The sequence below is a fragment of the Eleginops maclovinus genome, chromosome 20 (genome assembly GCF_036324505.1).
Source record: "Eleginops maclovinus isolate JMC-PN-2008 ecotype Puerto Natales chromosome 20, JC_Emac_rtc_rv5, whole genome shotgun sequence".
In the NCBI taxonomy this organism is placed as follows: Eukaryota; Metazoa; Chordata; class Actinopteri; order Perciformes; family Eleginopidae; genus Eleginops; species Eleginops maclovinus.
Window position 1 is genome coordinate 3441784 of NC_086368.1, and position 24531 is coordinate 3466314.

Consider the following 24531-nt stretch of genomic DNA (forward strand, 5'->3'; position numbering starts at 1 on the left):
GGTGACAGAAGAACTAGAAACAGTCATATTGCTGTAGTTATAAAGTGATATATCCTCCTCACGTTTTTTTCTCAGCAAGTGGTAGTGTTATAGAACACTAAAAAGAGACCACTTTTTAAAGGTCTTGGTCTTGTCTTGGAATCGACTGCATTTGTACTCGGCCTTGTCGGTCTCGGACCTATAGGACATGAGATTTTATGTCAAGACCACATCTGAGCTGGGGAAGTGATTGGATGTAAAACGTCCTGTTTCTAATGCAACCAATACTGTGACTTCACTGACTTCATTTTTAGCATTCACGAGAATCTGAATCTTTACGCTCAAGCGCCGGAATATGTGTAAACACGGGACTTGCCTTTTTGTGTCTGATAAACAGTCACAAGACATGCTACCTAAAACCGGTCTTGGTCATGACTAGGCCTCGGTTAAGGTGGTCTGCTCAGCTTCACACTGGCTTGCCATATAACTATACCGCATATACAGTAGCTATATTATATTCACAGTTTACACAAAGTTGTATTCTGTTTACTATATCATCATCAGCATGGCATGTCCATTTACTGATTGTTATAAAGATTCATTTTGATTTCACAGTTCAGTATAAAAGTTCTTCCTCAGGGACTGTGGTTCTCAAACCGTCACACAGACGTCTCTTCGGTAGAGAAGAGAGGCCGACTGCACTGTTCTGACAGGTCTGGACTGCTCAAGAATTCCATTCATTTCTGAGACAGGGCCAGAAGATTGGGGAAAGCCATAAATTCTGTCACGTCACTTTTACGTGTCATTTAAGAACAAATCTGTTCGTTCAAGTGGTTCTCGCAAGACATCACTGATTATTGGCCTTCGGTGCCTTTTACTTTGAATAATGGTAATGTAGCTAGAATTCAGTCGCCCTGGAGCGTGTCGTGAATTACTGTCAGATGTCAATAAAAGTACTTTCAGTTTGTCAGAGATTGAAGAGACATTGAGAAAAAATGGCCTCTAAATATCAGTGTGTGAAATGTGTGTTGGTATCTCTATACCTTTCTTCTCCACCTCTTGTCTCTCGTAGATAAAATCCCACATTACGTCAATTACACCGCCCCTTTTTCTTCAAAGCTTCATCGACCCCCCACACACACACACACACACACACACACACACACACCTTTAAAATGTTGTCACCTTTGACAGAGTCTATCATTTCCTGCCTCTTATCTGACAAGCTGTTATTGTGTGTGCAGTTGCCGTGGCTGTGTTTTGAGCCGGTGGGGGTGTAACTGGTGCGTTCAACAGCACCTGTGCACCCACAAGCCCACCTGCGAGGAGGGTGTGATCATCTACAACCAACATGTGAGTTAATTTAACAATACATATGTGATGCAGAGTTCGCTCAGCCTGCAGCGTGTGATTAGGTCTTTGGGGAAGACTTGTACTGTAAGCCGAAAAACTGTGGGGGGTTAAGAATTGTGCGATGCGTTGCTGTCACCTGCAGATCAGAGAAATGGTGAGCCATTAGCTCAGAAGGCTTGGATCATTTGATACATATGATAACAAAAAAACAACAAAAACAAAATGTCGTGCACATATTCTTCTCTTCATTCAACAGGTGTACATAACAGCCACTCATTTCAGATGTAATATAAACACAAAGCGAACATAAACAGCTTTCTGTTCAGTTCTCAAACTAAAAACTAAAAGCTGCTGATAATTAGGAATACTTTAGAACACGGTTGGTAAGTTTTCCAATTCTGATATGATGCTTGCATTCACCAGCACCAATACATGTTTTTTAGCATGCCATTACAAGCCTAATTACCTTCAAAGATTCAACGGCTTTATTGTCACAACAGCTACAGCACAGTGCCAGGCTGCTCCCACAGGAACATCTGTCCGTGCTGTGTCATTAGCAGCAGTAACACCATAACAGCGGGTTACGTGTTTAACGTCATGTTTAAGTTCAGTCATTGGTTATTTCCATTTCCCTGAGCCCATTACTTTTATTTTACTGTCTCACCCTCTCCTCATGTCTCCCCCCTCCCAGTTCAAACTCCCCACCTCAGCTCCTCCCACTATCAAACCGATAAAAGTCATTCCAACTAGCACAACCGCTGCCATGACAACCACCACCATCCTAACAACAACAACAACAACTATCGCTACAACAACCACAACCAAAGCCCCCGTCACCGTAGCAACCACTCAGGAGCCAACCACCCCCCCTGCACCCACGAATCCACCGGCGACCACCACCACGATTGAACCAACCACTCCCCCTACAACCCCACCTCAGCCTGCCACCACCCTCCCGTCTACCACGGCTGCACCCACTCAACCTGCCCCCCCAGAGCTCACTACCCGCCAGCAGGTGGAGCTTCTTGTTGTCTCCCAAAGTGTCACACCCACCTTCGCCGAGGCAGCCACAGAGTCGGTGCCAGTCACCATTGCTGACGGTGTCAGTGGAGACCTGGACCCTGCGGTACCTTTGATCCTCCCCCCATATGAGGAGGATTCCACACCCCTGGAGGTGGTGACGGGGTCTCCCCACCATGGCACTCTGGAAGCCGAGGAAGCTTTGAGCCTGGCCGAGCCCCCCACCCCAGCCTCGTCCGGCTTCCCTCTGCCCACACCCTTCTCTGTGGATGACCCCGACTACTCAGAGCCCCCTCCCGAGCTGAGTCAGACCACTACCCTGATGCCATCACAGGACTCCAGCACTCAGGCAGGGGGCCCAGGCAGCGACCCTGAGGTGCTCCCTTACCCCAAACAAGAAGAGGACATCCACACTGAGAGCACCGCGCTGTCAGAAAACGACACAGCAACCTTCTCTGCTGCCACCGTGCTGTCAGGTGACGGGGAGGTGGACCACGCACCCCCGTCCTACCCCCACCTGTTGGATACTGACTCAGAGCTGGACTACCAGTATGATTCAGCTGATGCCTTCCTCCCGGTGAGTTCAGCCGCCAGCCTCCTACTTCTTCTTCTTCTACTTCTTCTACTTCCTGTCAAAGCTCCAGCAGCCTGGCAGGGCTGCCGGTTCGGCCCACAGGATCACAGCTCAAACCCTCCGGTTTTCCTCTGCTGTCACCTGTCCCTTTTTCCTTTTGCTTTTTATAATGATCCCATGGAAAAAAAACAGCTGCTCCAGAGTGATCCTCAGCAGCTGTTTTTTAAGTCATTAATTTCCATTTCTCATGCTTTTTCACATTTACAAATCTGTATTACTTTTACAAAGTCACTTTGTGTGTTTTTGCAGTGAATAGAAGATGTTAACATTTACACAATATTTACCAACATGGCTCAGTGTAAGGAAGGAGAACAACCCTCAAAAAACCCACCATGTTTAGGAATTTTTAAGAGATGAAGTTATTCATCATTGCACTCCTATCACGTATCTGTGGACACACAGTAGCTTAGTTAGAGTCGGGAAATATCTTTGGGGCTGCAGACTGCATCTGGACCCTCTGGACTCCGGTGTGTTCTGCTAATGTTTCTTGCAGCGAAAGGGTTAGGGTTAGGGTTAGGAACTCCCAAACTCATGGAGGCACTGTTACCCCAGTATAACATTAATATTAGAGATGAATAAAAACCGTAAATGGTTACACTGATCTGCAGCATCACTGTGCTACTTCACTGGCTCATAATGAGTGTGTTTCTGTCTCTGTGTTTCTGTCTGTGTGTTTCTGTCTGTGTGTTTCTGTCTGTGTGTTTCTGTCTGTGTGTTTCTGTCTGTGTTGTTTCTGTCTGTGTGTTTCTGTCTGTGTGTTTCTGTCTGTGTGTTTCTGTCTGTGTTTTGGGTAACAGGGGGACGAGGGCTCCTACGTAAGCTGGGGGTCCTCAGCCTGTCCCTGTGTGGAGAAGGTCCAGGGTTCAGCGCTGCTCCCTGTCAGAGTGGAAAGGAAGATCACCTTACTGGCCCGCAACCTGCACCTCTACCAGGTATACACACACACACTCGCATGCACGAATGCACACTCACCCTCATCTCATATAAGCGATGACTCTGTGGATGCTGTCACTAAACAGTTATTGTGTGTTCAGGATGCAGATCTGGACTATGAGTGTGTGTTGGTAATCGAGGGGCAGACGGTCGTGGTGGACGCCTACGTGGAGCCTGATGACATGAATCCATCAAACTTTGACATCACCTGTCAACTCCACCAGGTCTGTAGATCTGTACTCGCGCTGGGACCATGTGTGTAAAGAGCTCTGGGGAACAAGTGCAGAGACCACTGCAAAAAGATCACTTCATCTGGTTTTAAAATGAATAGGCATGTGCTAGAATGAACTGCTGTTTTATTATGTAAGCTACTGACAACATTTCAAACAAATTCAAATATTGTTATTTGGAGAATTTATTTGGAGAAAATAAAAACTCGTCGAAAAAAAAAAAAAACCGGGCGAGGATGCCAGTACTGCATCAAAGCTGTGACTTTAAATAAGGTTATTCCACTAAAGATGATACTTAACACTACATCTAAAACCTCCATTTCTGCATGATATGATGTCTGAAACCCCTGTATATGTTGTCTCACCTGTTCTCATTTTGTGTAAATAAAACATCTCAATAACAGTATCTTTATTAAGGATTAGAGAAACATTTTTGGGTATTTTTTAAATAAATAAATCCAATATGTTCAATCAATATGTCTTTGATCAAGTAAATGTAGTTGATGATGATAAACTAATGATCTTTTAGGCAGGATTAAACTGTATAAACTGTGTTTTTGAAATGAAACGTTGTTTGTGCAGTACACATATTCTGCTCTGGCGGAGGAATACAATGCCATGGTGTACGTGAAGAGGAGGGACACCTTCCACGTGGACAGCTCTCCGGATCTGTATGGTGAGTTCAGGTTCTCATGTTTAACCTTTTATATATATTTCCCTCTGTGACACACACACACACCTCTGACCCTGCCTGCTGCTCTGTCTCTCAGTGACTCTGTACAACTGCTCGGTGGGCCGCTCTGACTGCAGCCGCTGCCACACCGCCGACCACAAGTATGGCTGTGTGTGGTGTGGGGGGGCTCAGGCCAGCTGCTTGTATTCACACTCCTGCAGTGAGCCTGTGCAGCAGACGTGCCCCGCCCCCGTCATCCACTCTGTGAGTACTGTCCTTTGACACTAGTTGATATAAGATATAGCACATGAATTGTCTTACCATCTGCTCATAATAAAGGTTTTACTTCTATAACTTACCCATTTTCCCATCTTAGATCAAAGATATGACCTTGAGTTCTGATTCTCATGGTTCTTTTTTCCATTCCATACATTTCATTTACTGGATTCTTCAAATGTCAATTAATTAAGTTATTATCTTTAACAAATTCCTTGTAACTTGTTTAATTGTTGCTATTCTCATTACAAGAAATAAGCTTTTGTTTAATAACCTCTGGTGTTTTCCGAGGTAAGTAAACCAGCAAACTATTCTTTATTTAAGTGTTGGAAACACACTTATCTTGTAGAGCTTTTACTTCACCTTTAGTTTGGAAACTTGAATGAATAGTTACAGATGAAGCGTTAATATTAAGAGATGCCAAGCTTCCAGGAAGCTAAATGAAGCTTTCTTTATGACTTCTTCAGATTGAGCCCCTCTCTGGCATGCTGGAGGGTGGCACCATGGTAACCATCTCCGGCTCCAACCTGGGTCAGAAGGCTGAAGACATCCTGCACTCTGTGTCAGTGGCAGAGATTTCCTGCACTGTCATCCCTAAGCTCTATGAGGTCTCCTCCAGGTACACAGCAACCTCTGCAGGGGGGTGGAGGGTCTCAATGTTCATGTTTTTAACTTGATATAATCAGAATTGAGCTGATTTTCTAAAAGTAAACGCTACGAAACATGCTCAAGAAAAAATGGAACAGGATGATTGACTTCAGTAAACATGGTCAGTGTGCATGACTGTTTCTTAAGAAGATCTGACCAGAGACTGCTGTCTGTCCTCCAGGATTGTGTGCAGGACCAGAGCTAGTGGAGGAGAGAGGGTGGGGCCTGTGTCTGTAACCGTGAGCGGAGGAGAGTTGGGACGCTCCCCCCAGACCTTCAGCTACCAGGTACACTGCTTTAAAGGACATCATAGTGGATCAGTAGAGGCTTTGTGAGCCCTAGCTGTGTTGTTGCAGAGGCAAACGGCATCAAACATCAACAGATAGAGTATTATAAATCTGACAAGCTTGAAAATGTGTTAAATAAATTATTGGATTGAATTTATGTATTTAGCCTGGACTATTTAGAGAAATACCAACTAATGTGATTATTTTTGACCAACATTGCAGTTGCGATATGATTTGCGATATATCAGAGGGAATTATTACTCTTAAAGTATTCAAAAATAGATAAAATGATACACGGTGTAACAGTTTGTAGGCCGGGCCTGTGATTTGGATATTACATCAATCCATGTTTGCATGATTTTATAATATTTAGATGAATTGTGCAGCCCTCCTAACAGTCGTCTTCCTCCTCCCTCTCAGGACCCGTTTGTGATGGGGGTGTCTCCTGAACGGGGGCCCAAAGCTGGAGGGACCTCCCTGACCATCACAGGCCGTAACCTGCTAACAGGACTTCCTTCTGACCTCACCATCACTGTGGGGGGGGTGCCCTGCGAAATGTAAGACACATGACTCAAAACGATCTCAAATGTGAAAGCTGCTGTTACTGCTCTTTATCTTGGTCACCATAAAGTCCCCTTGTCTGCCTGACATTTGACCTCCGTTTGTAAGGTCGGGCGGGGGGGTGGATCAGTGAAGTATCCCCTCCTCTCTGAATGTGTCTCTCCCGTGTTCCTCCTCAGTGCGTCAGAGGTGCAGAGCTCGAGTGTTCAGTGTGTGACGGGCAGCAGTGATAAGACCGGAGACCACCGGGTCACCCTGCATTACAGCAGCAGCCAGCGCCACCTCCACAGCCCCGCCTACCGCTACACACACAATCCCAACATCACCCACGCCTCACCCGCCAAGAGCTTCCTGGAGTAAGTCTGACAATCTGCCCTCCATGTCTCCGCTGCTGCCATTGTAGTCTTGTCTCAGCATATGGAGCCTGGAAATGTTGAGTGCCCTAAAGCTTTATGAAGTATGGGTCCCCAGCCCATAGAAACTGCCGCATGCTAACTCACATATGAAGGGCAGTTTGGGCAATTGCCATAAGTTGCATTAATTAGCATTTAATAACATCATAGCCTCTGCTGCGTTGCAATTGATTGGTCGATTTGGAAAATGTTGTACTTTTTTTTGTGGTTATTGAAAGTGCTGAATACATTTCTGCCATTTTTTAAAATGGCAATTTTAACCAGAATGTGGCTATATTTTTCTCCTCAGTGGGCTAATTTTGACACTCATGATTATTGTTGCGACCATTGGATTTAGAGAGCACACGATGAAGATGATTACCTCTATGGTGGACAATCTTTATTTCAAATAAATAAGCAACCTGTCCGATCTAAATGATCCAGACTCCCCTAAAACTTGAAAGTCGACCAAAAATTAATCAAATCAGTCCATAGAGAGTACAAATATTGCTACTTTATGGTTAAAACTGACATTTTTGATCGTGAACATTTCAGAAATGGATACAACATCCTCAATTACCCCCAACATCACCCCAAAACTTTCCAAATCGGCCAAGCCATTTTTAAAATATTGTCCACATAAGGTTATAATCCTAATGTATGCTAATTAGCACACCTTAAGCTAATGTGCAAATTGCGCAACATATGAAAGTTAGCATGCCAGATGCTAATTTGGGGAACTCAACATGGGTTCACAATGGGACAATAAGAGCTGGCAGTCAGTGCAGGTTAATGAGAGTGTTCTGTGTGTTTAGTGGCGGCCGGCTGATCTACGTGGCGGGTCACAACCTGGACGTGGTGCAGGAGCCCCGCATGGTCGTCTCCGTCTCCCCCTTCCAGGCAATCAGCCAGAGTAAGAGGAGGAGGAGGAGGAAGAGGAGGAGTGTAGAGCAGGGGGAAGATGGGGGGAATATTCCTGAACCCATCTGTCCTATAGACCCCCTCTGCTCTGTCAAACAGGTATGTGTGTGTTACAATAACTGCAATTACAGATACAAAAAATATATATCTTTCAGTCACTTTTGGATTACATGCAATATTAATGAAGTGTTTTGGTTTAATAAATAAGGTGTTTTCCAACTGTATTTAAGACAAACAATTTAAAATAAAGTAGCCTAAATGAAAATAAAATTACGTCTACCTACAAAACTTAAATTTTTATTTCAAATGTATTTTTATCCTGCTTGTAATCCTCGTCTTTTAAAAATGTAGCTGTAATCTGATAAGCTTTATTTTAATGGAATACAATACAGTTAAATGTGTATCCTGATGACGTAATCCCGTCCCCCAAGGGTGTGTGTGTGTGTGCGCGCGCTTTGTTACCTCTAAACATCTTCTCTTCTCCCTGTGTGACCAGTTCTCGGAGCGCTGCGAGGTGAACTCCTCCTCCCTCATCCTGTGCCGCTCGCCCATGGTGGACTCCTCCATCTGGGGGTCAAAGGTCACCGCAGAGTTCCTGCTGGACAACCTGCACTTCGACTTCAGCAGTCTGAACTCCCAGAGCTTCAGCTACGAGCCCAACCCCGTCCTGCGACCGCTCAACCAGCTGGACCCTCTGAAGGCGTACCGCTACAACCCTGGCAGCTTCATCCAGCTGGAGGTGAGGGGGGGGGCACTTGTTTTTTTTGGTGGAGCAGTTCTTTATTGGTTATATTTATTGATTTCACTCATCTGAAAAGGCCTTGATTAAGGTAGCTGCACCGTCATTCAATACTGGACCGATTTCAAAGTTAGAAAGTCGATTAGACAAAACAACATGGGAAAATACTATGCAGGTTGAGTATTTGTTACACTTTTAAATGAATTTAACCAACAAATACTTGGACTGAATTAATCCCCATGTAAGAGGAGTCATTTAAGGCACAGCTTGTCCTAGTGAGGAAGCTGTATGACCGCTGACTGCTGTTCTGTGGAGTTCTCTAGCAGTTTCAACATGTTTTATTTATCTGATGCATGAGCTGGGTGATGGGCTACACAGTCGCACCATGTTTTTTACAAAGACAGGGTCCAGATGTTTCCAGCAGTCTAAGCTGTTCGTTTGTTATAACTGTCCAACAATCAGCTAGGTTGTAGTCGTTTTTGAAACAGGATAAGCTGTTTGAAAAAGGTCTGAGCATAGCCTTGAGCGAGTGCTGGAGCTCAGTGCTGGTTTATTATGGTTCCTTGGTGGTAGCAGTGCTATGTTTTATCTTGCTAGGACAGAACAGGAGTAAATAACAATATAATAAAAACTGTGTCAATTAAAACCATCGTCTACTTTTAAATATAACACCACTATTAAAAACGTTTGAGCAGCCTGAAGATTTGGAAGAAGAGCTCTAGGTGGAAGTTCTGAAAGCTAACCTATAGGTTCCCTCTGCATGTGCTCTCAGGGGGAGAACCTGGACCTGGCTGTCAATAAGGACGAGCTGCTGGTGATGGTTGGAGAGGGTGTGTGTGCTGTGAAGACCCTGACCAGAAACCACCTGTACTGTGAGCCTCCGCCTCAGCAGCCTGCGCCAGGACCCAATGGCAAGAAGAGGGAGGGCTCCGACAATCTGCCTGAGTTCACAGTGAGTGCTTTCACTCAGAACAGGAAATCATTCGGCTCTTTAACCCTCAAAGGGGGTCCGACTGTATGAGCTGACGGTGTGTGTTTTTGTGTGTGTTTCAGGTCCGAATGGGCAACCTGAACTTCTCCCTGGGTAAGGTTCAGTATGACACCCTCAGCCTGGCCACCTTCCCCCTGGAGGCTCAGATTGGAGTTGGGGTGGGGGCATCCATCGTAGCCCTTATCGTCCTCATCATCGTGCTCATCTACAGGTCAGTTGGGGGGGATTATGCTTCTGTGCAGTACAGAAAAAGATACCATATGATTCAGTTAGGGGGACTACTGTAGCCGTTCACACAGTCCATCAAGTTCCTGCTTAGTTCTGACTGCAGTTCCATAATATTCCAAACCATTTGGTCCATTGCCCACTTGATGACTATAGATGAGTAACACCTACGTCACTTCCTGGCAAAATTACGGGCCCGCACACCTTTGGGGGAAAACATTTGCTGTCATTTGAATGGCGGTCAATACAGATTCTGAAAGTTTCGGCAATCGTATCAAAAAATCAAGATAACCGCGCCGTTTTTAATCTACAAAAAGCCCAATGATGATGGTCAGACTGGCAAACTATTAAAAATGTCATTGGAGATCAATGATCTGTGTCGATTTATGGTTTAATTTAAAATGAAAAAATATGGCCCCGCCCACTTTCAGGGGGAAAAAATGCATCAGAGAGAAGAGGAAAATAATAAGTCATAAGAAAATAATAGTCCCTTCATGTCATATATTGCACCTCAAACAATAAAATAGATCCAGAATTGTGTTTTCTTTACTTCCTCTCCAGAAAAAAGGAGAGAGAATGGATGTCATTCAGATCTCAGTTTCAGTGTAAGCCTGCTGCCTGCCACTTGTCCTCCAGCCGACTGATCGGACATCATTTCTTTATTGATTTAAATGAAACTATAAATTGACACAGATCATCGACCTCCAATGACATTTTTTAATAGTTTGCCTGTCTGACCATCATTATTGGGCTTCTTATAGATACAAAAAAGTGCAGTTATCTGATATTTTTGATATGATTGCCGAAACTTTCAGAATCTGTATTGACCGCCATTGAAATCACAGCGAATGTTTTCCCCCAAGGGTGTGCGGGCCCGTAATTTTGCCAGGACTCTACTGTACTCTACGACTGTGTAATCTGTCACGCACACATAACAGATCTCCTTAACATAGAAGTTGAACACCAGTCCTGCCAGGTGGGACTTAGATAGAAGACCCAAGTTGTAAACACTCCCACCTTCATGTGTAGGATCATCTCTGTAACCCAGATCCTCCAGTTTTTCAATTCTGATCCAGCATGACCCCCAGATTAACCCTGATCTTTACTGCTGGGGGTTTGTTGGGTCAAATTACTTGAGTCAACTTTTTCACAATCACTCTGGATTTCCACTAATCCTGTGTGAAACTGGCTTACATGTCCTCTCCTTCCATCCCTGGCTGACCCTCTCTCCCGTCTCTGCTGCTGTGGGTCAGGAGGAAGAGTAAGCAGGCGCTGAGAGACTACAAGAAGGTGCAGATCCAGCTGGAGAACCTGGAGACCAGCGTGAGAGACCGCTGCAAGAAAGAGTTCACAGGTAAGGGGGCAGTCACATGACGGAGCAGAGAGAAGAGACGAAGGAAGAAGAAGAAGGTTTATTTAAGTTGTGGAGGCCAACAGATCCACTTTATTTTCACTCTGTCCTCATGAGACCATCTCATTCCATCACACCTCCATGAAATGTTCCTCACAGCCCGCATGGCTGCTGCACAGGAGTTTAATTTAAGCCTGCAAACCCCGTCCAGTGTCAATAAACCAGCTCCTTCCTCTACAGCTGAATATAGTGTAATGTAATATAATGTTTTTATTATAATACAAATAATAACCTGTACAGTTAAGGTACAATAAAACAAAGTTACTTCGCTTATTTTACAAAACATATATAATATAATATATAATAATAGCGTTTTACAAAGTTTCCATGTTGGTCAATGCCCTAAATCTTCACAAAATAACTACAAAAGTTTAAAAACGTATACATAGAAATAACTTCAAGTCTCAAGGTATGTATTTAACAAAGTCATGTACTGGGGCTGAAATATTTGTACAATAAAGTAAAGATATATTATATAATATATAATATGATGTATCATTTTTTATATATTAAAATATGATATACTATAAAAGAATAGTAGAAGCTCTTATCCTCCTGCTCCCCCTCTCTCAGACCTGATGACGGAGATGATGGACATGTCCAGTGACCTTGTGGGCTCCGGCATCCCGTTCCTGGACTACCGGAGGTACGCTGAACGGATCTTCTTCCCCGGCCACCGGGAGTCTCCGCTGAGGCGAGACCTGGACGTGCAGGAGTGTCGGAGGCAGACGGTGGAGCAGGGCCTGGTGCAGCTGTCCAACCTGCTCAACAGCAAACTCTTCCTCACCAAGGTAGTCCTCGCCTCACACGAGGGGTCCAAAGCACCTCCTTTGAGCAGAGGGATGATTCTCCACTCTTCTCTTCCTCAGTTCATACACACTCTGGAGAGCCAGCGGACCTTCTCTCCCAGAGACCGGGCCTACGTGGCCTCGCTGTTGACGGTGTCGCTGCACGGCAAGCTGGAGTACTTCACCGACATCCTGAAGACTCTGCTCAATGACCTGGTGGAGCAGTACGTGGCCAAGAACCCCAAACTGATGCTGCGGCGGTAAGAGGGGGAGGACTGAGGGGGAGGTTAAAGGTGTTGACAGATGTCTGGCGGGGATTCTCACTGTGTGTGTTCTCGCTGCAGGACGGAGACGGTGGTGGAGAAGCTGCTCACCAACTGGATGTCCATCTGCCTCTATGCTTTCCTCAGGGTCAGTCATCACATATATTCTCGCTCAACCACATCCAACGTCAGTCCAAAAAGTCCTGCATTCATTATTTTACTAAAGTGAAAGTACAAAAGTATTGGCATATATAATATAATATACTTAAAGTACTTACTTACTCCTCTTCGTCCCCTATGGGACATAAGACTTCAATGAGCTCTCTCCATTGCATTCGGTCCCTGGCAGCATGTTGGGCCTCTCCCCACGACAGGTTCATCTGTTCCAGCTCTTGTGTCACAGTTCTGCGCCAGGTGGTTTTGGGCCTCCCAGGTTTTCTTTTACCTGGTGGTGTCCATCTTAAGGCCACTTTTATAATGTGGTCCTGCTCCATCCTCAACACATGTCCCAGCCATCTCAGGCGTCTGTGCGTAATCTCCTTGGTGATGCTCCTGCTTCTTGTTTTTTTGTACAGTTCATTATTGGAGATCTTATTAGGCCAAAAGATCTGGCATAGTCGTCGGAGGCATCGATTCTGGAACACTTCCATTCTCCTCATGTCTGTTTGGACAACTCGCCAGCTCTCTCTCCCAGCTTTGCTTTGGTGTCTTTTGATGCCCCGTTGTCCTTACTGATAAGACTGCCCAGATAGGTGAAATCTTCCACAAACTCAAGTGGTTTCTCATTAACAAGGATGGATGCTGTGGGGGTGGAATTGACACACATCACTTGTGTTTTGGAGGTGTTGATACTGAGCCCAACTTGTCTGGCAAAGTTGTTCAGCCTATCAGTTTTAGCCTGCATGTTGTACTGGTTGGTTGATAGGAGGGCAAGATCGTCAGCGAAGTTAAGATCTTCCAGCTGAGAGAACAGAGTCCACTGGATGCCTCTTGGTCTGTCTGCTGTGGTGTTGGTTGTAATCCAGTCTATGGCGACCAGGAAGAGTATAGGGGAGATGATGCACCTGTCTCACTCCAGACTGCACGGAGAACCACTCTGTGAGGTCATTTCCCATGATGACACTACACTCAAAATGTTCATAGAATGTTTTTATGATTGAGATGATCTTTGATGGTATTCCATAGGAGTGCAGTATATTCCAGAAGGTGTTTCGGTGGACACTGTCGAAGGCCTTCCTGAAGTCCACAAAGTTGATGTAGAGTGGTGAGTTCCGTTCCAAGTACTGCTCTATGATGTTACGCAGAGCAAAGATCTGGTCCATACATCCTCTTCCCTTCCTGAAGCCTGCTTGCTCCTGTCTTATCCTGGTATTAATGGCTGTCCATCCGGTTGAGAAGGATGCTTGGAATAGACAGAAGGGTGATTCCACGCCAGTTGTCGCAGTTCTTAATGTTGCCTTTCTTGGGGACTTTGACAATAAGACCTTTGGACCTGTCTCCAGGGATGGTGTCACTGTTCCAAATGTTTTGGAATAGGTCCTTCAGCACTTGTGTTGATGTTGGGTCGGTGATAGCAAGGTCAGGGGGGTTGGTGTTGATTTCCAGGATATCCTCTGTTGTTGTGATATTGGCTGGTTGTTCTGGCTCAGGGAGGTTAAGTACTTCCTGGAAGTGTTGGACCCATCTAGCTGCTTGTTCTCTCTCTGATGTACAGATGTTGCCATTCTTGTCCCTAACATGAATAGTTTGGTTTGTACATTTGCCACAGAGTCGCTTTGTGATTTTGTACATTGTGCCCAGGTTTCCATAGGCTGCAGCTTTCTTGGCTTCACTTGCCAGGTGTTCAACAAAGACCCTTTTGTCTCTCCTAGCACTCATCTTCACCTCTCTCTCCTTGTTTTTGTAGGACATCTTGGCTTTCTTGATGAGTCGTTGGGACTTGGTGTTCAGCATCTTTGCCTTCAGCTGCTTCCTCTCTTAAATTTTCTGCCAGGTGTTGGCTGATATCCATTCTTTGGCCCCTTTCTGTTTGAAGCCCAGTACCTTTTGTGCTGTTTCAGAGTATATGGTCTTGATAGCATTCCATTTGCTGTTTATGGTGGGTTCTTCTTCCATTTCAGAGGAAGCCTCTGGCGTGCTGAAGCGGTTTCTCAGTTCCAACACAAACTCCTTGTTTTTCTTTGGATACTGGAGTTTAACAATGTCCAGTTTCTTCTGCTGGTGGCCTTTTGGGATTGACTTCTTCAACTTGAGTTTAATGGTGGCAGCGATTAGATAGTGGTCGCTATGGGCATCTGCACCCCGGTAAGCTCTAACATCTTGCAGTGACCTGCGCCATTTACCATTAATGATAATGTGGTCGATTTGGTTGATGGTCCTACCATCAGGTGACTGCCATGTGAGCTTAAGGATATTTTTGTGTGGGAAGATGGTACCGCCGATGACCAGGTTGTTGTTCATGCAGAAATCAACAAGACGTTCACCATTGTTTTTTCTTTCGCCACATCCATGCCTGCCCATTGCCCTCTCGTTGTTGGAATTGTCTGTTCCCACTTTGGCATTCATGTTGCCAGTTAGGAGAAGAACATCGTGTTGGGGTACCTTTTGAAACCGCCATTTGTAGTTGTTCATACCAGTCTTATTTGACCTCCTCCTCATCCTCGTTGGTTGGTGCATAGCACTGTAAGATGGTGCGTTTACAGAACTTTTAGTTGAAGTGTTCTCGGATCAGACTTTCACTTACTGGTTCCCACTCCAGCAAGGTTTTGGCCTTCTCCTTGGAGATTAAGATGGCTACACCATGTGTGTGGTTGTTCTCGTGGCCAGAATGAAGGATGACAGACCCATCATGCAGGGCTTGACGACCGTAGCCGGTCCAGTGACTCTCACTTATCCCCAGGATGACCAGGTGGTACCTTTTCATCTCACTGAGGACTTGTGCTGTCTTGGTGGTCTCAAACATGGTTTGGACGTTCCATGCTCCAATTTGGATCTTGGTTTTAGGCCCTAGTAGACCCTCTTTCGCGCTCCTGACTTCCTTTCGGATTTCATCAGAAGTGGTCATACTGCCACCCAAAGAGTTTGGGTGGCCAGGGTCTTCTATGGGCCTGATGTCAATAGGATTTCTCATTTTAGTTTCTGTAACAGTAGGTTTTTTGGGCGGGGTGGCATTGTTAGCGCCACGCCCAACCCCCAACTTGGAGGACCAGGTGCTGCCTTTCGTCTCACTCCTCCCCCAAGACCAATCTGGTATGGTTGAACCTGCCAGGAGCCATAGGCTCCCTTCAGCATAGCTCACAGGATCATAGAAGCACGCAAGCCTCTCCACCACGACAAGGTCACAGCACGGGGAGAGGAATATACTTAAAGTACCAAAAAGAAAAGTACTCCTTATGCGTAGTGGCCCATTTCAGAATTGTGTTTAAATTGAGTAACCGTTATAATTATTCATTTGTTCTTAACACAGCTGGTACATGTAGAGCTAATTTAAATAACTTCATATACTGCTGCTTGATGGATGGATGGAAGTTTAGAATATAAGAAATAGTGTGCAATTAAAAGAAACAATCAAATAAATGATATATACATAAGAAGATAAAGTAAAATTCCTTTAAAAAAATAAGTCTAGCTTTTTGTGATAGACTTCGATTTGCGACCTTTTTAGCCTCTTTGGTAAGTCACTATTTAAAGCAGGCGACTAATGTCCTTGTCATTAAAGCCATAATTATTCTCCTGTAGAGAGTTATGTGACGCGTGTGTGTGTGTGTGTGTGTGTGTGTGTGTGTGTGTGTGTGTGTGTGTGTGTGTGTGTGTGTGTGTGTGTGTGTGTGTGTGTGTGTAGGACTCAGCGGGGGAGTCTCTCTACATGCTGTTCAGGGCCATTAAGCACCAGGTGGACAAAGGGCCGGTGGACGCTGTGACCGGGAAGGCCAAGTACACTCTGAACGACAACCGGCTGCTGCGGGAGGACGTGGAGTACAAGACTCTGGTGAGGAGCGCTCTGACTCCACACTGAAGGATCATTTGCATCAGATGGAAAGAATCACATATATCCAGCATGACCTTCAGGGAAGTGTATCATATCCTGTTTCCCCCTCTCACACTGCCTCTCCCCCCCCCAGACTCTGAACGTCCTGGTGCAGGGTGGAGGAGTGAACGAGAGCCAGCCGGTGCCCGCCAAAGTGCTGGACTGTGACACCATCACCCAGGTGAAGGAGAAGCTGCTGGATCAGGTCTACAAGGGCACCTCCTTCTCCCACCGGCCCCACGCAGACTCCCTGGACCTTGGTGAGGATCCAACACACACACACACACACACACACACACACACACACACACACACACACACACACACCTGATGCTGTAATACACACTGGCATTCTTTCTATTTTGTGACAGTAAAGTTAGAGGAACTAGTACGCTGGGCTTTTGTTACATTTGTTGAGCTGTACTGCCCCCTACTGTCAGATAATAATAATACCACAAAAATAGCTTATAAAGAACCATAACTTACCAAAGCAGCAGCTGGAATCAATACGGGAACTGAAGTGGCGAATCCTCGCTCGTTAAAATGATGAACATTAAACGGTAAACTTCGGTTGACTTGTATATCCAAAATCCAGATATCACTATTGTGATCAAACAATCGTCCAAAATAAGGAGACAAAAAGAACGAGCGAAATAATGCTCATCAATACTTTAAACATGCCAAATAATGTGATTTGCTATAGAGTCAAATAATGTAGGGAAACTGTAGGCCTTCCCCCATCCAGCCCAAAATCACACAACTTTCTCTTCCATCTAAAGCCCCCCCACAAGAGGAGGCCGTCATTCATACACAAAGGTGCCCGTTATTAAAACATAATTATATAGTTATTAGATGACATATATATTTGACCAGTTCCAAAAATAATATTCCATAAATATTGATGTTACTAGATCAAGATAATACAGTGGGGAGTATTTCATACACTGCCAATTTTGCAGGTTTTCCCACTTACAAAGCATGTAGAGGTCTGTAAGTTTTATCATAGGTACTCAATAATTAATTTGCATTTTATTGCATGACATAAGTATTTGATCACCTACCAACCAGTAAGAATTCCAGCTCTCACAGACTTGTTAGTTGTTCTTTAAGAAGCCCTCCTGTTCTCCACTCATTACCTGTATTAACGGCACCTGTTTGAACGTGTTACCTGTATAAAAGACACCTGTCCACACACTCAATCAAACAGACTCCAACCTCTCCACAATGGCCAAGACCAGAGAGCTGTGTAAGGACATCAGGGATAAAATTGTAGTCCTGCACAAGGCTGGGATGGGCTACAGGACAATAGGCAAGCAGCTCGGTGAGAAGGCAACAACTGTTGGCGCAATTATTAGAAAATGGAAGAAGTTCAAGATGACGGTCAATCTTCCTCGGTCTGGGGCTCCATGCAAGATCTCACCTCGTGGGGCATCAATGATCATGAGGAAGGTGAGGGATCAGCCCAGAACTACACGGCAGGACCTGGTCAATGACCTGAAGAGAGCTGGGACCGCAGTCTCAAAGAAAACCATTAGTAACACACTACGCCGTCATGGATTAAAATCCTGCAGCGCACGCAAGGTCCCCCTGCTCAAGCCAGCGCATGTCCTGGCCCTTCTGAAGTTTGCCAATGACCATCTGATCCAGAGGAGGAATGGGAGAAGGTCATGTGGTCTGATGAGACAAAAATAGAGCTTTTTGGTCTAAACTCCACTCGCCGTGTTTGGAGGAAGAAGAAGGATGAGTACAACCCCAGAAAACCATCCCAACCGTGAAGCATGGAGGTGGATCATCATTCTTTGGGGATGCTTTTCTGCAAAGGGGACAGGACGGCTGCAGCGTATTGAGGGGATGATGGATGGGGCCATGTATCGCGAGATCTTGGCCAACAACCTCCTTCCCTCAGTAAGAGCATTGAAGATGGGTCGTGGCTGGGTCTTCCAGCATGACAACGACCCGAAACACACAGCCAGGGCAACTAAGGAGTGGCTCCGTAAGAGGCATCTCAAGGTCCTGGAGTGGCCTAGCCAGTCTCCAGACCTGAACCCAATAGAAAATCTTTGGAGGGAGCTGAAAGTCCGTATTGCCCAGCGACAGCCCCGAAACCTGAAGGATCTGGAGAAGATCTGTATGGAGGAGTGGTCCAAAATCCCTGCTGCAGTGTGTGCAAACCTGATCAAGAACTACAGGAAACGTCTGCTCTCTGTAATTGCAAACAAAGGTTTCTGTACCAAATATTAAGTTCTGTTTTTCTGATGTTTCAAATACTTATGTCATGCAATAAAATGCAAACTAATTACTTAAAAATCATACGATGTGATTTTCTGGATTTTTATTTTAGATTCCGTCTAAACCGGCAAAATCGGCAGTGTATCAAATACTTGTTCTTGCTCTCTTCTGTGTGTGTGTATATATTTGTGTGTGTATATATATATATATATAAGTTTGGGTGTACAGGTTGTATGTAAATACATATTTCTATATATATATATATATTTGTATTTTTTTTACTTTAACTCTTTTATACCTCGGGGTTGTGGAAAACGGTATTTCGGTCTTTCTGTCTGAACACACAAACTCCAATAGGACCACACTTTGAAATGTGTTGCACATGTATTATATTTAGTGTTGTCTCTTGTGCAGAGTGGCGCTCCGGTGTGGCCGGTCATCTCATCCTGTCAGACGAGGACCTGACGTCAGTGGTGCAGGGGAACTGGAAACGCCTGAACACACTGCAGCACTACAAGGTGAGGTGCACACTGAACTAAAACACTCACAGTTATAAGGGGCCCTGCGGTCTAATGAGGCTGACTGTTGTGTTGTTCATCAGGTCCCAGACGGAGCGACAGTAGCGCTGGTCCCTCGCCACACCAAACACATTCACCATGACAACCACGACTACGTGGCCGGAGAGAGTGAGTATACAGTGCATGGTGATCCTAAAACCCTTCATTTGCTTCATACAGTAAACGGTTGATTTCCTCTCATCTAGTCTTCAAACAATACACGGTGATCACACAGTTACTGTGCTGAAAGAAGTACTTTTGTAATATCATTCCCACTGAGATTCTTTCATCTAAACTACTTTTTTTGTAAATGGAAACATTTAAAATCACATTTCTTGGTTTGGTACATTAAAAAAGGCAGTTGTGGGTCAGCGGTTTGAACCCCAGCCCCTGCTATCAAATTATTTTAAAGTCCTTTGACAAGATACCTAACCCCAGCTGCTCCTCTAGGTCTGTGGCAGTGAAGTGAATATGAGTGATGAGTGAATGAATGTGGAGGAGGAGCGGGGCACGGTCACCGGTCGGTAAATTGTAATAATGAAAGCTTTTCCAAACGTGATCGTGTGCAGAGACTCCGATGCTCGAGGATGCAGATGAGGGGGGGGTGCGGCTGTGGCACCTGGTGAAAGCTAGCGAGGAGCCCGAGCTGCCCAAACACCGGAGAGGCAGCCTGAGGGAGAGAGAGAGGGCCAAGGCCATCCCCGAGATCTACCTCACCCGCCTGCTCTCCATGAAGGTACACACACACACACACATTATCAGTTTCTCTGGTTTTATTATTTATAGGTATGTCTTTGAGTTATATGGGTTTTTTTAGGTTTTTTATTGTATTCTATAAACTCCTGACAACATTTCTCTGTGCTGGAATTGAACAGACACTGGAATGACTGTCATACATGTAGAGATGAAGATTTATGAAACATGTGGAGTGCTCTTCTTCATTTTTCCCGGGGGCTGTATATTGATCTGTTTGCATTTCACAATGAACCTATTACTACAATAATAAAATAAATATTCTATTAACATGTATTTAAACTCCTGCATATTCAACATTCACTGCAACATCTGGCTTACCTTAGGCACCTAATCATTTAAATAAACAATGCACAACGTTTTCATGTGCAAAATAAAAAAACATTTACATATAAATCCAGAAACATCAGTCTGTAGCATCTAGGTGCGTCCATCAGATGAACCAGCTTCAGGTACACAGTGGCAGCAGTAACAGACAAACGTCCTTCCTCCTCCTCCTCCTTTCGCTCTCCAGGGGACGCTGCAGAAGTTTGTGGACGACCTGTTCACAGTGATCCTCAGCACCAGCCGCCCCGTCCCGCTGGCTGTCAAATACTTCTTCGACCTGCTGGACGACCAGGCGGCCAAACACGGCATCTCTGACCCGGAGACCATACACATCTGGAAGACCAACAGGTACAGTGGATGGACACACACACAAATGAAGATATTGTGATGGGTTAAAAGACTTTTGTCCTAAAAGATGTAACATCTACTTCACCTGAGCATCAAACACTTGTATTTAATGTTTAATACAATGAACTCAAAGCACTTCAGAGCTGCTGGAGTCAGTGGTCTGATGTTTCCTCTTCCTCTCCAGTCTGCCTCTGCGTTTCTGGATCAACATAGTGAAGAACCCTCAGTTCATCTTTGACGTGCAGGCCTCGGACCACGTGGACGCCGTGCTGTCCGTCATCTCTCAGACCTTCATGGACTCCTGCACCATCGCTGAGCACAAGCTGGGCCGGGTGAGCACAGGCGTCATGCACTCAAGCTTTGATTAAACACACTTTCTATATGTGCTCTTATTTTGAAAAGCTGTTTCGGGGGTCAGTCTGCTGTACGTTTGGAACTTTTTTCATTCAGAGATGACAACAAGAGGGCACTTTAACAAGGAGCACAGTTAAAGCTGCCCCCCCCCCTCGCTCTCTCTTGGTGTTCTCATCTCCGTTTCTTTCTGAGCAGGACTCTCCCATCAACAAGCTGCTGTATGCCAGAGACATCCCCCGCTATAAGCAGATGGTAGAAAGGTGAGTTCATGTTTAATAAATTATGCGTTTGTTCATCCATTCTGGCGCTCAACACTGACACGGGCTAACGGGTTGGTTTAGGCATTAAAGATGAACTTTACTATCAATATTGATAGGGAAAAAAAGATAAGGCTTGTTGCTTGAGTTTGATAATGTAAGGGATGCTTATGATGAGACGTGATAGCCTGTTAGCTTTAACAAAATGACATAGGTTATGGTTGATAATAAGAGTCAGAGCAGATGTTACCTGATGAGTTAAATGTTTGATTAAATATTATGGCAAAAAAGTCACTTCCACAATTCCAACAATGCAGTTTTTTTAAAAGTTTTAAAAAAAAATGTTTTTATTGGGTTTTTTTGCAGACATGGCACTTATAGCACATCAAAACAAAGTACAGGAATTGTGTCTGTTAAGAGAAATCAAAATAAAAAAACCCATCCCCTATCTCCCACCCCATTAGGTGGTCACAGTATACAGGAAGTATATATAAAAGTAATAACAATAAAAATAAATACAGACAAAATCACAATGCAGCTTTAAGCTCATTAAAACATCATGTAAAAGAGCTCCTTGAATAATAGGACTTACATTACACTCCAGTATGAGTCCTGCATTTTGCACTGTTATGTCTAATATTAATGCTCTGTAATAAAACAAAATAAATAATATGAAGTATCAAAAATACTGTTGGTTACAACGCATAAAAGCAGGTTTTTGGTATGAACTTGGTACTTTTAAGTCGTGTTTGCATTTGAAGATAATGATAATTAATGATAATTAATTTTTTAACATTTTAATTCTTTATTTTTGGAATTGCTTTTATTGCAGGTATTATGCGGACATCAGGCAGACGATCTCAGCCAGCGACCAGGAGATGAACTCTGCTCTGGCTGAGCTGTCTCGGGTATGTCCAACGCCCCCCCCCCAGATTAACAAAACACACACACACACACTCACACACACACACACACACACACACACACACACACACACACACACACACACACACACACACACAAAGGACATGTGACCTGATTGCTTTGTGTTTCAGAACTACTCGGGCGAGCTCAACTACCTGGTGGCGTTGCACGAGCTGTACAAGTACATCAACAAATACTACGACCAGGTGTGTATCCCCCAGTGTGACTCAGCATTTATCATGGCTCATTACAGACCTGTGATCATGTGCACAATTGTTCACAATAAACAGAGTCATGGTTTGTCTTTACACTCGACTCTGAACATGTACAGTGGATGAGGAGCTGGCAGCAGAATATGTTTCATGTCTTCAGTTTGTTTTCTTACTTTGTCAAACATTGTGACACTTTGGTAGACATTTTTAAAATACCCTTTTATAATGTGTTGTTGCCTGTTATTGGGGCAATACTTAAGTAGAATGCCACTATTTGATTGTTAATGAGTATGTTTACCACAAGCTGTAGGGATATCTGAGCATAGTTATTTTCACAACATTTATAAATACTCCTTATTGCATTTTACTCTCTCTCGCTCTCCTCTCTCTCTCTCTCTCTCTCTCTCTCTCTCTCTCTCTCTCTCTCTCTCTCTCTCTCTCGTGTCTCGAAAGCCCTTGCCCTCTGAGACTTATACACTTACATTACATATACTCCAACACCTTTTCTTTTGCCTGCTGTTGAAGGTTTGTGTTTTTGTGTTCTGATGACAATGACCCATCTGATGGTGTTTGTCTATGTTCCTCTTCTTCACTCTCCCTCCTTCCATCCTTGGGCAATCCTGTCTTCAGATCATCACGGCACTGGAGGAGGACCCCACGGCTCAGAAGATGCAGCTGGGCTACAGACTGCAGCAGATCGCTGCCGCTGTGGAGAATAAAGTCACAGACTTGTGACGGAGCAGGCTGATGCTGGGAGGGGGATGAACAGATCTACACCCTGCAGCTGGAACTGAAATCAGGAGAGCCACAGGCAGACCGAAATGAATCCTTCCTTTCAGGAGGAACTCAAGGAGCCCTGAGTTTTTGAAAAAACATTTGCTTTGCTAAGGATCAAAAGCCTCAGGTTGGAGTTCAAAGCACCTTACGGTCTGAGCGCTCAGGAGAAGCAGAACATGGACACTGACAAAAACCTGGAGTCAATTAGGCATGCCCTCCTTCACCTTCTGAAGAGACATTTAAAACTTCTCTGTGTTTATCTCTACAGAACACGTGCTGGGCTTCAAACGTGACGGTCTTACACAGCAGCTGATCTGCAGTCAGCTGATCTTCCGGTTGATCCCAGATTTGTTGTCACTGTTGTCCCTCAGAGTGAAATTATGAAGCGGTACCTCTTATGCCTTGTGTGCTTCTCGCTGCTGTATTAGTTATTTCTGTGTGTGTGTGTGTGTGTGTGTGTGTGTGTGTGTATGCGTGGGTGCGTGTGATCCATTTCACTGCTTGTCAATCTACACTCTGTATTGGCAATTTTGTTAGTACAAAGCATTGATGTAACTGGTTGTTAAATTAGATGGCCGCAGTATTTTCAAAACAATTACCTAAGCTTCCATATTATTTCTCTGAAATGGACACGTTTTAGAAGGAAACCTTGGTCACAACATTGTTTGTACGCCCCTCTACTTAAAGAAAAATGGCTGAGTCACTGCCACTCTCTACCTCAGCCTTGTGTACCTTGCTTTCCTGTGATGCTGTTGACACAACACCAACACTACTACTAACATTTCAACCAGCTACAACTACCAGTATAGCAGTGCAGCATCTGCGCTCTTTGACACAGACTAACACCAGCTGGACATTCTCATCAGCCGTGGTACGAACACACACATTTCTGACATTGAGATTGGAAATCAGAACCAGCTCATTGGAGCATTTTAAGGTACTTGCACCCCGACTGAATGTCAGTTTACTCTGTTTTTGTTTCTTGCTTTTATACTTATTCATGTGTCTAAAGTGTACAAATCACTGGAATGTCAGAGGAAAAGTTCAAGTTCTTCCATAAAGAAACTCCATGAGGTGGAATCTTAGTGTACACCATTTTATTGTGTTAGTCATATTTCTTTTAACTGTGTTCATTTTAACATTCCTCTTAGGTTTTAAACAACGTATTAAAATCATGGTTCACCTCCACGCTATGATGATGGTACGTGTTGAGGTTGCTTGGTTTTGACATCATGGCTGGTATACAGTTCTTTTATTGAACACAAGGTGGCACCGCTTCCTGTGTTGAAGGTCTGTGTGGCATTTTGTTTTGTCAATATGACACAGGTTTATATATTGATTATATTGCTACTGGTTCAGTAGATATTGCTGATCTTTTCACTGTTCTGTTCCGTTAGAGCACAGAGCCCTTTTTTACATGAGTAAATGTTGTTCTTATTTAA

General features: G+C 44.5%; 1 protein-coding gene across 3 annotated transcripts in view; it reads left to right on the forward strand.

Annotated features, from left to right (window-relative positions):
• plxnb1b (plexin b1b) overlaps positions 1-23781 on the forward strand; it is a 98408-nt gene extending 74627 nt beyond the window's left edge. For all 3 annotated transcript variants that reach the window (XM_063911202.1, XM_063911203.1, XM_063911204.1), the window contains 29 exons: positions 1224-1332; positions 2024-2929; positions 3784-3918; positions 4021-4143; positions 4732-4825; positions 4920-5086; positions 5566-5717; positions 5928-6033; positions 6454-6590; positions 6774-6950; positions 7802-8006; positions 8404-8646; positions 9419-9598; positions 9700-9848; positions 11116-11216; positions 11847-12064; positions 12143-12321; positions 12406-12472; positions 16166-16312; positions 16446-16611; positions 18995-19098; positions 19182-19266; positions 19707-19873; positions 20405-20565; positions 20750-20897; positions 21115-21179; positions 22009-22084; positions 22232-22306; positions 22943-23781. In XM_063911202.1, coding sequence (XP_063767272.1) covers positions 1224-1332; positions 2024-2929; positions 3784-3918; positions 4021-4143; positions 4732-4825; positions 4920-5086; positions 5566-5717; positions 5928-6033; positions 6454-6590; positions 6774-6950; positions 7802-8006; positions 8404-8646; positions 9419-9598; positions 9700-9848; positions 11116-11216; positions 11847-12064; positions 12143-12321; positions 12406-12472; positions 16166-16312; positions 16446-16611; positions 18995-19098; positions 19182-19266; positions 19707-19873; positions 20405-20565; positions 20750-20897; positions 21115-21179; positions 22009-22084; positions 22232-22306; positions 22943-23047 — 4747 coding nt within the window. In that variant the 3' untranslated portion in view covers positions 23048-23781. The remainder of the gene's footprint in view (positions 1-1223; positions 1333-2023; positions 2930-3783; positions 3919-4020; positions 4144-4731; positions 4826-4919; positions 5087-5565; positions 5718-5927; positions 6034-6453; positions 6591-6773; positions 6951-7801; positions 8007-8403; positions 8647-9418; positions 9599-9699; positions 9849-11115; positions 11217-11846; positions 12065-12142; positions 12322-12405; positions 12473-16165; positions 16313-16445; positions 16612-18994; positions 19099-19181; positions 19267-19706; positions 19874-20404; positions 20566-20749; positions 20898-21114; positions 21180-22008; positions 22085-22231; positions 22307-22942) is intronic.
• The last annotated feature ends 750 nt before the right edge of the window (positions 23782-24531 follow it).